Source organism: Archocentrus centrarchus, chromosome 14 (assembly GCF_007364275.1).
Source record: "Archocentrus centrarchus isolate MPI-CPG fArcCen1 chromosome 14, fArcCen1, whole genome shotgun sequence".
NCBI lineage: Eukaryota > Metazoa > Chordata > Actinopteri > Cichliformes > Cichlidae > Archocentrus > Archocentrus centrarchus.
The window spans coordinates 966,935-982,267 of record NC_044359.1 but is presented as its reverse complement, the minus strand read 5'-3'; the positions used below and the strand labels follow the sequence as shown (position 1 = coordinate 982,267).

At 45.0% G+C, this 15,333-nt stretch overlaps 1 protein-coding gene and 2 pseudogenes across 3 annotated transcripts; all 3 read left to right on the top strand.

Annotated features, from left to right (window-relative positions):
- Nucleotides 1-15,333, top strand: part of LOC115791921 (GTPase IMAP family member 8-like) — a 263,474-nt pseudogene that overhangs the window by 61,834 nt on the left and 186,307 nt on the right.
- On the top strand, nucleotides 5,366-7,990 carry LOC115791936 (steroid receptor RNA activator 1-like). Of its 3 annotated transcripts, XM_030746242.1 has the most exons (7): nucleotides 5,366-5,525; nucleotides 6,351-6,458; nucleotides 6,531-6,617; nucleotides 6,691-6,854; nucleotides 7,097-7,205; nucleotides 7,342-7,470; nucleotides 7,588-7,990. In XM_030746242.1, the coding sequence occupies exons 1-7, from the start codon at nucleotides 5,501-5,503 to the stop codon at nucleotides 7,620-7,622; spliced, it is 657 nt and encodes a 218-aa protein (XP_030602102.1). In that variant the 5' UTR covers nucleotides 5,366-5,500; the 3' UTR covers nucleotides 7,623-7,990. The 3 variants fall into 3 exon arrangements, with proteins under 3 accessions (XP_030602102.1, XP_030602100.1, XP_030602101.1); XM_030746240.1 differs by having other exon boundaries at nucleotides 7,342-7,990; XM_030746241.1 differs by lacking the exon at nucleotides 6,531-6,617 and having other exon boundaries at nucleotides 7,342-7,990.
- On the top strand, nucleotides 13,211-15,302 carry LOC115791620 (calcium/calmodulin-dependent protein kinase type II subunit alpha-like; annotated as a pseudogene).

Genomic DNA, 15,333 nt, shown 5'->3' with positions numbered 1-15,333 from the left:
TGTAAAAATAAGTTTTAAGACACACTTTAAAAGCATGCAGAGTCAAAGCTGGCCTGACATAAAGGGGCAACTCGTTCCATAGTTTAGGGGCTGAGAAAGCTTGGTCCCCCCCTTCTTAAGCCTAGTTTTAGGAACACTGAGAAGTAGCTGGTCTGCAGATCTCAGTGACCTAGAGGGAACATAAGGGGTTAGGAGTTCGGTGAGATATGATGGGGCCAGCCCATTTAGAGATTTAAAAACAAACAATAAAATCTTAAAATCAATCCTAAAACGTACCGGAAGCCAGTGAAGGGAGGCCAGCACAGGGGAGATGTGCTCAGTTTTAGGAGTTCTAGTAAGAAGGCGAGCGGCTGCATTCTGGACCAACTGAAGGCGTGAAAGAGAGGACTGGTTTATACCAACATACAGGGCGTTACAGAAGTCAAGCCGAGTGGAAATACAAGCGTGTATAACTCTTTCAAAGTTACTAAAAGATAAGAAGGGCTTGACCTTAGAAAGGAGCCTGAGATGGTAAAAGCCTGATCTCACCACAGAGTTTATCTGTTTCTCCAGCTTTAGCTCACAGTCTGTTTTCACACCAAGGTTATTTACTACGGGCCTTACATAAAGATCAAGTGGTCCCAGGTCCAATTTAGCAGTACCACTCGAACTACTGGGTCTAAGGATCATGACCTCAGTCTTACTTTCATTAAAATGTAAAAAATTTAAACCATCCAGGCTTTAATGTCATTCAGACATTCAGTTAATATTTTCAGAGAGCTGCCATCATTTCCTCTCAGGGGCAGATAAATTTGGGAATCGTCAGCGTAGAAGTGGAAGGAGATACCATATTTTTTCAAAATCAATCCTAGGGGAAGTAGATATAAAGAAAAAAGGATCGGCCCCAAAACAGAACCCTGTGGGACTCCACATAAAAGCAGGACAGATGAAGAAGTTGAGCCTCCAAAACTGACTCTAAAACTTCTCTCAGACAGGTATGACTTAAACCACTTCAAAGATATGCCTTTTACCCCCACACAGTGCTCAAGGTGAGAAATGAGAATACTGTGGTCAACAGTGTCAAAGGCAGCTGTGAGATCTAAAAGCATTAAAATAACAGAATCCCCAGAGTCTGTAGCCAATAAAATATCGTTAAAAACTCTTAAAAGAGCTGATTCTGTGCTGTGAAATGCCTTAAAACCAGACTGAAACACCTCAAGGATTTTATTCGTATCTAAACATTTATGGTAAAATGTGAAAGTAAAAATCAGCTCAGAGTCTCTCTGAGTGCTGTGATGACAGGACTGATAATCACAGATACAAGCGGCAGAAATGAGCTTCCTCCAGAGGCTGAACTCTCCCGTAGAGCCGGTGAGGAATGCAGCCATTCAGGAGGGGCTCGGAGTAGAGCCGCTGCTCCTCCACATCGAGAGGAGCCAGTTAAGGTGGTTCGGGCTTCTGACTGGGATGCCTCCCGGGGGCCTCTTGGATGAGGTGTTCTGGGTGTGTCCTACTGGGAGGAGGCCCCAGCAAGACACAATGTCCATACAACAGAGTAAGGCACCGTAAAGTTCACCAGAAACTGAAGAACACACTCACAACTGCATGCCTCAAGGCAGTCATTAATGCTGTTAGCACAGGTAAACCCAGTGTCCACTTCAACCTGAGGATATCTCCATAATCTTTACCTCAGATCAGCAGTGATAAATACTGTAACTAACATTTATCTGGACACACACACACACACACACACACACACACACACACACACACACACACACGCACACGCAGGGGTGTGAATCTGATCAAACCCAGACCAGAGACACCAGCAGCGAATGGCCGAACTGGTTCAGCTGCACTCAGTCCAGTTGGTGGCTGCCCTCTTGTGGATGAAGATGTTTGTAGATGACACTGTGATCTGTAGAGAGAACCTGCAGAGGTGGAGGAGAGTCTGGAGAGGTGGAGGTATGCTCTGGAGAGAAGAGGAATGAAAGTTAGAAGCATGTGTGAATGAGAGGGAGGCAGGCGGAAAGGTGAAGCTGCAAGGAGCAGAGGGAGTGAAGATGGATTAGTTTAAATACCTGAGGTCAACCATCCAAAGACAGGAGAAGAAGAGAGTGTAAGCAGGGTGGAGCAGGTGGAAACGAGTGTCGGGGTGATCTGTGGCAGAAGGAGAGCAGCCAGACTGAAAGGGAAGGTTTCCATGATCACAGTGAGACCTGCTGTGATGGTTTGGAGACGGAGACTCTGACACAGAGACAGGAGGCCGAGCTGAAGATGCTCAGATGTTCACTGGGAGTGAGCAGGATGGACAGGACTAGAAATGAGTCCATCAGAAGGACAGCTGAGAGTCAGAGAGACTGAGAAGGTTTGGACATGTGCAGAGGAGGGAGGGTGGAGATACTGAAGATGGAGCTGCAGGTAGGAGGAGAAGAGGAAGACCTCAGAGGAGGTTCGTGGATGTAGTGAAGAAGGACATGCAGAGGGCCGGTGAGACAGAGGAGGATGCTGGGACAGAGGGAGGTGGAGGCTGATGATCCACTGTGGTGACTCCTAAAGGGAGCAGCTGGAAGAAGAAATACAGCAGTTATGAAGGAGGAGATAATCCACAGAGACCAAAGCAGCCTCTTGTGTCTCAGGCTGTAAACATTTAACATGGCAGTCTATGGGGACTGACTCACTGCTGCCTCTGCTGGACACCAGAGGAACTGCAGCTTTTGGCTCTGTGGGGTCACTCACAGCAAATCTCTGCACGCTGCTGCTCTCTCCTGTCAAACAGCAGCAGCGTTCAGTTCAGCTTTAATGATCATCTAAAAACTGCGTGTACAGAATCACACCTGACAAACAAGCTTTGGCCCAAAATCCTGCCTCATAAAACTTTTTCCCCCTGAAGTTGACCTTCTGCTGTCTCAGGGTTCCACATCTCTGATGATGATGGTTCTCACCTTTCTGAGAAGGTCTGGGATTGTTTCCCCCATCACACAGGAAGAGGAAAACAAAGCATGCTGGGAAAACGGAGCTGGACTTCAGTCTCAGAGAGAGGAGCTGCTCAGGACTGCTGCTTAGGGTTATCACCCGTCCCGTAAAATACAGAATCGTCCTTTATTTGGCAGTTAAATGTTGCGTCCGTATTGGGACGCCATTGGTTCGGTATTTTCTAAAATGTCCAATCCTCATTGCTGTCACACACACATCAACACTAAATGTAACAATTAAGCACAGAATAAAATACAGGAAGTACTAAGGCCAGCTGAATTGTTGTGGATCCTCTTATGACCCCCCCACCCCCGGCCTGCCACGGACCGGTGTTGCCTGCTGGCGCTGCTGTCACCGTTTCCTAGTGACAGACGTCACACACCCGCACATCCACGGCTGAACAGCGTCAGTGGGGATGAGTTTAAGGCAGAGTGGAACAGTTGTTGGTGAGTTTGTTGTGTGCGCACAGCGGGCTGTCTGATATCAGGCAGCATGGATCAGGAGAGCAACACTGCAGAGAGGTCAGAGGTCAGAAAAGCCAGGCATCAGTGTTGCAGTGCTTCATACCACAGTCATCTCCGCACACTGATTTGGTACAGAGTATTATGTTATTATTGATTCAGTTTGTTGTGCTTTAGCAGACTGTTGTGGTTGATTGATTGTTTAGTTGAGTCTGAATGATCATTAATTGAATATACCGTAGTATTAGTATACATATATATATATATGGCCATTGAAAGAACAGTAAACCTCTGATTCTTGAGACTTTGGCAAAATCATGTCCCACCAAAAAAGTGCAAATTCCATTTGCACACTAAATGTAAAAATTAATAAAACATAACTGGGGTTAATCTCTGAGAGATTTTGGCACAAATATTATGATTTTTATTTACTGATTTATATGATTTTATGATATGCAGGCGAGTCTATAATTTTGATTTGATGAAAACCTGTTTAAAATCTTTTTAAAATATGAAATATCTCAGAAAGGTGAAAGAGAAAAATGAAGAAAATGAAATGAAGTCAAAATCAAACTAAAAACTTGAAGGTTTTAGCAACATTTACTATAAATTTGTGGTCACTTAAAGTTTGTACCAAGTTTTTGTGAACAGATTTTTATAAAAAAGCAATAAAATCAGGAAACTCCATGATTAGTTATATTCCTGAGGGTTTTTCCTCTTCAGGGTTCACAGAGAGTCCCTGCAGCAGGAACAGGTCTGCTCTTTAAAGCTGCTGCTGTCGGGGCACCACATGGTGACAATTTTAACAAATACATAGAAAACAAACACATTTTTATAAAAGTTACATACTGCAGCTTTGAGAGTTACAATAAGTTCTCATTTTATTTAGTTCATTAGTGCACACTCTACACAAACACATCACATTAGGTGCTGCTGTCATGTGCTAGATCATACAGAATATCATTTACTAGGTTAATTGGGCAATAACTTGTGTGCAAGTTGTGTTTCATTGCACTTTGTTATATATTTGCATGTAATGCAGCCTTATTTAACAGCACTTTATAGGCAGCAATCTTTCACAATAAAAAAAAAAGTATTTAATTTTATGTATGACTAATTGCTTTCTTGATCACCCCTTTACAAAAAAAGACAACATAAAATGTGAGTCAGGTGACTCGGGCCATGTTGGTCCTGGTCCTGAGAAGCTGTGGTGGAGGTCCCTTATTTTCATTTGTGAAAGGTGGCGACTCCACTGCTGCTGCAGTTTGAGTTTGAAAAGATTTCAGAGTTCAACCAGCGACTGCAGAAAGCTTTGTTTGTTTGTTTGTTTGTTTGTTTTTTTATTTCTCTGTTACTTTCTCACTACGTCACAGTATCTATGACACAGTGGCCACGTGTCCGGGAAATGCTTCTATCGCGGGGCGTTCGTGACGCTCCAGGATGTTTCAAAATACAAAACCATTTCCTTCCAAAGTAAAAGCCTCAAAACGAAATAAATTAAGCTGAAAATTACACTCATTAATTTTGATCTCTTGTATTTCTGTACTTTTAATAACATTTGTGAAATCTGAACATAAATGCTCCTTGTTTGTTATGGTTGCTGGATGTAAACACGAAAAGTTTTAAATCTTAAGTTATATTTAATTTCTTAATTTTTAATCATATAACCTGACAGCAGGGCTGAGCCAGTAACAGCTAAATGTCAGACAATAACAGTCTGTCTAAACCAAAAAAGGTCCTGTTTAACTGTTTCAAATTAACTTTATTCTATCTTTTTTCTACCACTGGTCTATAGAATTATATCAGAATAGCTTTTATTTGTTATACACATACTTATCAAATAAATGCCACCGTATTTATACAGACCAGTGTTAGAAAGAAAGGTTAAATCAATAAAACTTTTAGTCGTATGACGCGCTCCAGCTTTTATTTTGAAATTCAGACCGGAAAGTATTCTCTGTGTTTTTACTTTGATCCGGATCCAGCGGCGTCCCGGTCCGCAGCGGGAGTCTGACCGAACTGTCCCTAAGCTTTCACACGGTTTGACTCCGCGGGGATCCCGTTAGCCAGCCTGCGGATCCAACATGGAGGACATGTACGTCAAACCCGGTGAGTTTCTCCTCCGGCAGCGGCTGGCTCCGGGCAGAAGGTTATCGGTGTAGCCGAGGTGGACGGTACCGATCCTGCCCGGTACCGATCCGCCCTCTCTCTCACAGTCACGGACTTCATTCAAAAATGTGTCCTTTTAAAGTTTGAGACTTCAGGCCATAAATAAGCGTGTTATAACCACCATCTTCGTCATTTCCGGTTATTAATGTTGCTGTTTTTCATTCGGCCTCCACGTCATGTTTCTGTTCCGGGATCTACAAACGCAGCTTTGACCTTTCACACGGCCGTTTCTGTGTGTCGGGGCTTCCTCCGGATCATAAAGCGCGGCGCCGGTAACCTGAGAGCCCGTTAATGAGGGCTGGTGCTGAGCTCAGCTGGCTCCAAGCCTCTCTGCCAAAGACAGTCTCACCGAACTTCATTCAAAAATCAGTTAATAAGTTTATGTTGATGTTTTCACAAACGGAAAGTCCTGATCTGGTAACACCGGAAATCACGTGATCAGTGAGCTAGAGCTCGATAAACAACCTGATTGATCCTCCTATTGTTCGACAGAAGTGTGTCAGTGTTACTGCTTTAAAGTACAGTGTAATGCACCACAGCTACTTTCACTATTGATTAGTTATTGATGACGTCAGACACCCCCCCTCCCGGGATAAAAAGGTTCAGTTTACTGTGTATTCAATAATTGATCTGGCTGATCATTATTGATCAAATGTGCATTTCTGTTAATGAACTGAGCGATTGAACAGGTCTAACCACGCAGCTGAGGAAGGTTAAAACACGTGTGTTTTTATACCTGCCCACCTTGAACTTGGCTGTTCTCAGGTAACCAGGAGCGAGGCTGGAACGACCCCCCTCAGTTCTCCTACGGCCTTCAGAAGGCCCACGGACCGCAGAGGAACCTCCTCAACAAGAGGCCAGCAGCAACCTCAGGTACAGTCAGCTGACCCACCTGCTAATCACACCAAAATTACACCCCATGCATATGATAACCTCCGTCTACAGGTGCAGGGCCCCCACCTACAGCCCCTCCCTCCTCCAACCCTTTAGCTCCACCTCCTTGTGGTGTAGCTCCACCTCCACTCTGCCCAGGTAAGGAATAGAAGGTTTCTAATCAGAGATCAGTAGCTGACAGCTGAGATGATCGATATGTGATTTCTCACAGCTGGACCTCCACCTGGGGGCATGGCCACACCCCATCCTCCTCACCTGGGACAAATGAGGAGCCAGAGAGAGGCTGGCATTAGCCAATCAGAGAGTGAGCCTGATGTCGGGGGTGTGATGCTGGTACTGAACGGAGCGCTCCGCGCCTGCAGACACTCTGTTAAAGTGAGCTTATATCCGTTACATCAGCAGGGGGTGCTGCCACGTCACAGTGAAATAACCTTTGACCCTGAGCTGAACCTTTATATTCATCAAAGAAATAACTAAATATTTTAAATCAGCTGAGGTCAGGGATCAGATTTTCACCTGCAGTACCAGATTTGGCCACTGGGAGGGGCACAAGTCATTTTCTCTTCCATTAACAGACAGATGTGTTTAACTCTGAGTGACCTTTGACCTGTCTGCAGGCTCAGGTGTGTAATGATGTGGCAAAGCGGCTTCCCCTGATGGAGGACAGCTGGAGGTCAGGTAGGCTGAGCCTGCCCGTCAGGAGGCGCATGGACACCCTGTCTCTGGGTAAGCTGTTTCACTGCACACCTGTCTGATTATACACCTGCCTGGTTATACACCTGCCTGTCTGTCTATCTGATTATACACCTATATACCTGTCTGCCTGCACACCTGTCTGACCCCTCCCCTGCTTGTCTCTCAGAATTACAGTCAGGCCGCTGGGACTCGGCTGATGAGATCCATCGCGCCCTGATGGTTGATCATGTGACCGAGGTCAGCCAATGGATGGTTGGCATCAAACGACTCATTGCCGAAACCCGAAATCTGAGTCCAGAACTCCTAGAACCACTTCAGAAACTGAGAGAGCCAGAACCTGTCAAAGAGCCAGGAGAACCCCAGGACTCTTTAGAACTAGTCCATAAGGGGGAAGAACCTGCTGAAGACTTGGCAGAACCAGTCCAGGACCCCGTCTCCCAGTCCTAACTTTCCTGGACTCCTTGTTCTGTAATCCAAACCAGGAATTGCTGCTATAATTCTCACAGCTGTTTACTTCAGAAGGGGGTCTGCTGGGAACTCTGGACTCGGACTCTCGGGATTTTGAACTTTCCTGGACTGGAATGGGAGCTTTACCTGTGGGTGGACTCTACCTTGGACTTTCTCTGCACTGGCCCGTGGACTCTCTCGCTGAAACACCACCTCCCCCCGCGGTGCGCTGCCATGGCTCTGACCTCTGGCGTGTTTCTGGACTCGGGTCCTTGAAGTGGGTGAGAACCAGTGAGAGCTGGTTTCCAGTGCGGAGCGAGTGTGAAAGTGTTTGTCTCTGATGTGGGAATAAATCAGTTTTCTCTCTTTCTCTGTCTCCGCCTCTTTGATTCTCGAGGGTTGGTTGCTCTGTTTTAGGTTATGGAAACAAGCCCCCCCCCCCCGCGTGTTGAAGGCTGAGTGCAGGACTCCTTTACCTCTCTTCTGCTAACATGGCTCCCATTGCGGTCGGTTCCATGGTTCACGGTCTCACAGCTGGAACCGCTCGGCTGTGAGCTTGCTGACCTTACATCACATTAGCCTCCTCTGTACCTCCTCTGAGGGCTGCAGTTGAACGAATCAACTGGTACCCAGCTGCTACTCTGTTAGCACAGTACTGATACAGGCTGCAGCAGCTGTGCTGCCTCCAGTCGGTTTAAGCTCTTCATTTGTTTCTATTATCACTCTGTCCTGGCTCCTGATTGGTCGATGCTGCCAACATCGTTCCTGTGAACTCACTTGTAGCTAGATTAATAAATCCTGGCTTGACTAATTGAGTGGATGAACACCATGATGTGACCTCTTAACCTGACTGATCATGTTAGGGTAAAGTTGAGTTGATATTGTCCTGCTTTGTGTGCTTGTTTAATGGTCTTCTGCAGCGTTGCAATCATCCTTCTTGCAGCAAAGCTGTTTTTGTGTTCCTCAGATCTGTATCACCACCTCCTCTGATGATGTCTGATTGGAGTCAGCGGTGCTCAGCTCATCCATTTTGTACAGAAGAGTCAAACTCACCCTTTCACATGAAAGGCGCTTTGAGTGCTCATATCTGAGTAGAAAAGCGCTATATAAGAACTAGTCCATGAGATCATGAAGCAGAAAGTCTGAGCTAACAGACAGAGTTGATAAGCACCCGTCTCTGACTGGTTTTAGGTTTTGTCAGGCCAGCTAACACGGGGGAAGCTAACAGAGGGGAAGCTAACACAGGGAAAGCTAACAGAGAGGAAGCTAACACAGGGAAAGCTAACAGAGAGGAAGCTAACACAGGGAAAGCTAACAGAGAGGAAGCTAACACAGGGAAAGCTAACAGAGGAAGCTAACACAGGGAAAGCTAACAGAGGAAGCTAACACAGGGAAAGCTAACAGAGGAAGCTAACACAGGGAAAGCTAACAGAGAGGAAGCTAACACAGGGAAAGCTAACAGAGAGGAAGCTAACACAGGGAAAGCTAACAGAGGAAGCTAACACAGGGAAAGCTAACAGAGAGGAAGCTAACACAGGGAAAGCTAACAGAGGAAGCTAACACAGGGAAAGCTAACAGAGAGGAAGCTAACACAGGGAAAGCTAACAGAGGAAGCTAACACAGGGAAAGCTAACAGAGGAAGCTAACACAGGAAGCTAACACAGGGAAAGCTAACAGAGGAAGCTAACACAGGGAAAGCTAACAGAGAGGAAGCTAACACAGGGAAAGCTAACAGAGAGGAAGCTAACACAGGGAAAGCTAACAGAGGAAGCTAACACAGGGAAAGCTAACAGAGGAAGCTAACACAGGGAAAGCTAACAGAGAGGAAGCTAACACAGGGAAAGCTAACAGAGAGGAAGCTAACACAGGGAAAGCTAACAGAGAGGAGCTAACACAGGGAAAGCTAACAGAGAGGAAGCTAACACAGGGAAAGCTAACAGAGAGGAAGCTAACACAGGGAAAGCTAACAGAGAGGAAGCTAACACAGGGAAAGCTAACAGAGAGGAAGCTGGCTGTGGACGTGCTTCATAGTTGGTTTGATGATTAACTGTTTATAAGAGAAGACCTGAAGACAGTGAGTCTGAGTCAGCCTCGGTGAGCAGTGCTGGACATGTTTTAGGGCAGGCCTTTTAGGAGAAGTTAGAACATATTTTCTATATCTTTTTTCCAACTTTATTTATCAAGGTGGGTGTTTACAGAACAAAAACAACATATACCATCTTCACATGTCAATGTAGAATAATTCTGCATATAACAGTTATACAGTGCAAAGAAATAGCTGCATTGGGTAAAGGAAAGAAAAGAGAATGCTGGGGGGTCAGAGGTCATAAGAATACATTCAGCGCTGCACATTTCTCAGTAGTTTTATCTCTTTTGTGTATCAGAGTCTTTAATTGTCTGAATGTATTGTTTGACCTCATTCTGCAAAGCAGTGAGGCATGGTTTCAGAGTATTTACATCAGTGAGTGGTATTTTTTATCAAGTAGCCAGAGTTGGTTTTTGTGTGCAGTTTTTAAAGAGGCCAAACAAACTTTCTTCAATGACGTGCAGAATCCTGCAGACAGAAAACAAACTGAAGCTGCAGCCATGAAAAGGCTGAACCAATGAATATTCTTCTTCACAGAATCAGTAGAGACCAGATAAATATGTTCATAAATAACACATGACAGAGCTGTGGTCCTAACAGATCAGGCTTCTGCAGTACTCAAATCAGACCAGCAGGGGGAAGCAGAACACCACACTCATCTGAGTGGCTGCTGCAGGTCCATAAATGTGTGGAAACCTTTCTGTGTTTTCCTGTTTGCAGAATCACAGTAAGTGAAGTCATGTCTGCGTTTAACTAAATATTGTGTGAAGCTTTTAAGAGTTAAAGCCAGTTACTGATCAGCATCACGGCCACGAGCGAACCCTTTCCTCACTGTTTCAGGAAAAAGACCCCAGAGGTCTGGACCTGAGACAGAGAACAGGAAGTGTCCAACAGAGATGGAAGGGCACCTTCTGGATTACCAGCAGGGTAACTGTGAGGGGATGATCCCGGGATCCTTTCCATCACAACATCCAGCCAAGAAGACTCTCTGGGAGGAAGACGTCACATGATCCAGGTGTAGCATAAATAGAAGACTACAAATCCACAGAGTTCAGCACAAGCTGCAAACACTGAGCAGCCGCAGGAACAGCCAGACTTTAAAAAGCTGTTACAGGCTGAGCAGCTCTGGCTGGATGTTCCCATGAAAGGGCAGAGTGATGCTCGCTGTTATTTATTGATGACGTGACAGGAGAAAGGTGGAGCGTACAGGGAGGTGCAGCAACACTTCACATGGACACGAGGAGCCGACCGTGGTGAGAAAGCAGAGTTAGCTTCATGGCGCTGCTGCAGACCAGCACGAGGAGGAAACTCACTGTGTGCTCGCAGCGTGCAGCATTCACACATCCGTCTGCAAAGCATTTCCATGCAGCTGAACATGAACACATGTCCAAATACGTTTGAGCCCCTGAAAACAGATCAGCAGAGGTTCCTCAGCAGGCAGTGAAACATTTAATCCCTCACACTAAAGCTGAGAGCCTGAACTTCAGCTGTGGTGTTGGAGCACACCGCCAACCTCACACAACCATCTCACAAACAGTGTAACTGTTTAAAGTGTGAATGAGGCCACAGAGAGAATCTCATCATGATTAGACAAAGGAAATCATGTAATCTGATTACAGGTACGGCCTGTTGGAGAAGCATGAATGTGTAGATCTTTTATTGTGATCTACGAGTCTCACAAACCCGAGCTCAGAGGAAGAAGCACCTGTCTCACTTTTACCACGCAGCACAGCTGGGAACGCCACGCAGGAACATCGAACCGGCCTGCCAGCTCCCACACTTCCTGATCCAGAACACTTTGTGCTGCAGCTCCCTGAAGCCTCTCTGCTCTCTGTGTACGCTCCATATCTGAGCTGCTGTTTGGGGTTAAAGGATGCTTTAGAAACCACAGTCTGTGGGGAGGGAGGGAGGGATTTTGTTTTGACAGAAGTACTTGTGGATTCAGATCCATCATTCTGAGGACATTTAAGAGGACTGTCACACCTTCAGTGGACGGTTCAGTAGTCAGACGTGTGTCTGTGGTCCAGGTTTGAGGATCGGGGTTTGGAGATGATGTTTGGAGATGTTCTGTTCCTCCTCCTGACTCAGGAAAACCTTCAGATTAATGAACAGAGAGTTTCAGCTTCACAGCCTCAAACAGCTGCTGCTGTCATCTTATTACAGTTAATGTTTACTTTGGAGCTAACCAATCACAAACCACCATATGCCATCACATCTGCTCACCGGCCCAGTGCTCCCAGTGTTCCCAGTGCTCTCAGAGGCGCTGGTCTGGTGTTTCACCCACTCACAGCTTGTTTCTCAGTGTTTGGTGGCAGCAGCTGCAGAGCTCAGGCTGAACTCTGCTGACCAATCAGCTCTGCTTCAATCCTCCTCTTCATCCCCAGAGAGGAGGAGGAGGAGGAGGAGGCTCAAAAGGAGGAAGCCAAGCAGAAAAGATGAGTGACAGAAAGACGAAGAGAGAAGCAGAAAGAAGGAAGCTCGTCCCAGCGGAGACAAACAGAGCTAAAATAGAGGAAAGAAAGGAGAGGTCGACTCCTCCGGCTGCTGGACGCGCACTCTCAAACACGAACCTGATCACTGTCAATACTCAGCGATCAATCGCAGCTCTGTCACACGACCAGCGATCAATCACCCCTCTGTGAGCAAACACAGGAAATGATCCGGCTCACACGTCAAGATGTTACTGTCTAAAACCCGAATATTCACAGCAACATCCACCAGGAATAAACAGGGTAACTGTAACAATGTAACTGATCCATAATGATGATGTCATTCAACTGATCCACTAATCAGCTGTTTCGGGTCTACAGCAGCCCCCAAAACACAAAACCTGCCGCCCCCGTCAGCTGGAAAACACTGCAGGGATCTCAAGACTTCCAGGTGCTCTCAGACCTCCATGGTAACCCAGACCTCAGATTTTCCATGCTCCCAGATGTTTAGGGGCCTCCTGGTGCCCCCAGTCCTCCAAAGTCCCCCCCTGGACCTCCAGGTCATTGTAGCAGGTTTGCTCTCACCAGGACCTACAGCTGCTACTCCTGTAAAAATAATAGCATACCAGCATTTATAGCACTGAGTGAAGTGTTAACAGTAGTACTGGTAGCAGTAGTAGTATTAGCAGTAATAGTATCACTAATATTTGCAGTTTAATGTGCAGTTTTGGTACTCTGATTCTTACTTTCAGCTCAGAGGATGCAGTTACCATAGCGACTCTGTGTGTGTGTGTGTGTGTGTGTGTGTGTGTGTGTGTGGGTGTGTGTGTGTGTGTGTGTGTGGTGTGTGTGTGTGTGGTGTGTGTGTGTCCTGCCCTCTGATTGGCTGGCGGGGGAGTGGGCGGGCAGGGCGAGCCTCTCGCAGCCTCAGATCGGCACAGAGAGACGGAGAGACGCGGCTCTTCCTCACTGCTCTCTCCATCATCCCTCCATCTTCCTCCTCCTCCTCTTCCTCCGTCCACAGCAAACTCTCTGCCTCCATCTCTGCTGCTGCTTCTTCTCTTTCTGCCTCCTCTTCTTCATTCCTCCGACACACACAGACGGGTCTAACTCTCGGCCTTCATCATCATCATCCTCAGAGGAAGACGACAGGGAGCTCCCTGACCCCTCGCCCCACAGGGTCACCATGGCAACGGTCATCTGCACTCGTTTTACTGAAAGAGTATCAGCTGTACGAAGAGCTGGGCAAGTGAGTGTCATCCTCATCATCTTCATCACCGTAAAGTACCGCAGAGTTTCCATTCGTCCCTTCATCATCATCATCATCATAATTATTTTATTACTACATCAATAAAATCATGGTAATCATGATTTTATAAAACATTTTAATAATTTTCCTTATTCTTGTTGTTTATTATTATAAATCATAAATAAAAATCAGATATTTTAATTTTCGTTTATTTTTTAATCTTATCCATGAAACTATTTTTTTCACATTTTATTTGAACTATTTGATTTGAACTAATTGATCTTTAATCAAGTTTATATTTTCTGCAGAATTTCATATGAGAATTATTATTTTAATTTATTTTCAATTCAGCAATTTTTTTATATTTTCCTCATAATCAGCTATTTTATTATTGAAATATTTATTATATATTATCACTGTTTATACTTTGAAGCTAAATATTGAAATTTATTTCACTTTAATTATTAATAATTAGATTTTTAATAATTAATCTAAGAATTAAAGCATTTTAAGACATTTTTAAATAATAATTATTATTATTATACAGGTGGTGTAAAAAAGATTTTATTAATTATGATTTGTTATATATTCAGATTTTGTACGACCCTCATTAGAATTTTAAATATCACATGAGTATTTTATTTCTGTTATTATGGTACATGTTTTACTGTAAACCGTGGCAACCGACAGGAGCACGACTTAATCATCTGATTATTTATAGATTATTGATTGTGCTGCTGATCAGCCGCTGATCAGGAAGGACGGCTGATGAATGCATAGAAGGATGGAGGGATAAGTGTAACACCTTCTGACCCCATCCCACTCACCACCCACACACACACACACACACACACACACACACACACACACACACACACACACACATAATGCCAGGTCTCTTACATAATGTGATGTGGGTGGCAGAATGCAGCTTTCATAAGAAACACAGAAAGCTTTCTGCAGAAACCACAGTTTCACTTCCAGCCATAAAATCATGTATAACTGCTCATCAATATTACAGGTATTGATTATTGCTTGATAAAAGCAGACTTAAAACAGCAAATACCCAGGCTCTTAATTCTTTTCCAGAATACACCTGGTCTTTCTTAAGGGATGCCAAATCTCCACAGACTGTATATCAAGGATGGATGTAGCCACCATGATGTCATCCATTTTCTCAGTATTATTGTAGGGTCTTTATGTTACAGTATAAAGCACATTGAGAATACTGTATGTTGTGATTTGGCGCTATATAAATAAACCGAATTGAATTGAATTGAATCGAATCCATTGGTATATGGAGTGTTGATTTTGGCCACTGGTATCTGGTTTTTGTAAGGAAGGTGGCCAAGCAGCAACCCCGGAGCTGAAAATAAAGCTAGCGCTGAAGCATTTTTAGGATTAGCAGGAATCCGTATCCCTGTCTCTGGATGGATACTAGGCTAGCTAGCATTAGCTCATAACGTAGCGCTCCAACCTTTTGTCCAAATATGGACACACCTGGAAACAAAAGACCGATATGATGGCAGCAAAAAAGATATTTAAGCCAAATAAAAAACCAAATGGTGATGTCGCAGTTCTTATTATACATCAGGATTGATTCACTTGGAGCCCGCCTCTTGTGGTCATTGGAGGAACTGCAGGTTTCGATGTTGGCTTCATATTTCAGTCCTGGAGGTTTCTCCTTACTTTAAAGTCCTGCAGGCTGGTGTCAGGCCCTTGTTATAAGATGATCTCTGTTCTGTGTAAGTCTGCTGATTGGTTCCTCCTGTCATGTTTCCAGGGGAGCGTTCTCAGTGGTGCGGCGCTGTGTGAAGGTTCTGTCCGGTCAGGAGTACGCCGCCAAGATCATCAACACCAAGAAGCTGTCTGCCAGAGGTGAGGACCTGAAGGACACACTCACAGTGCCGGGCTGACCCGGAGTCAGAGCGTTACACAAACACTCAA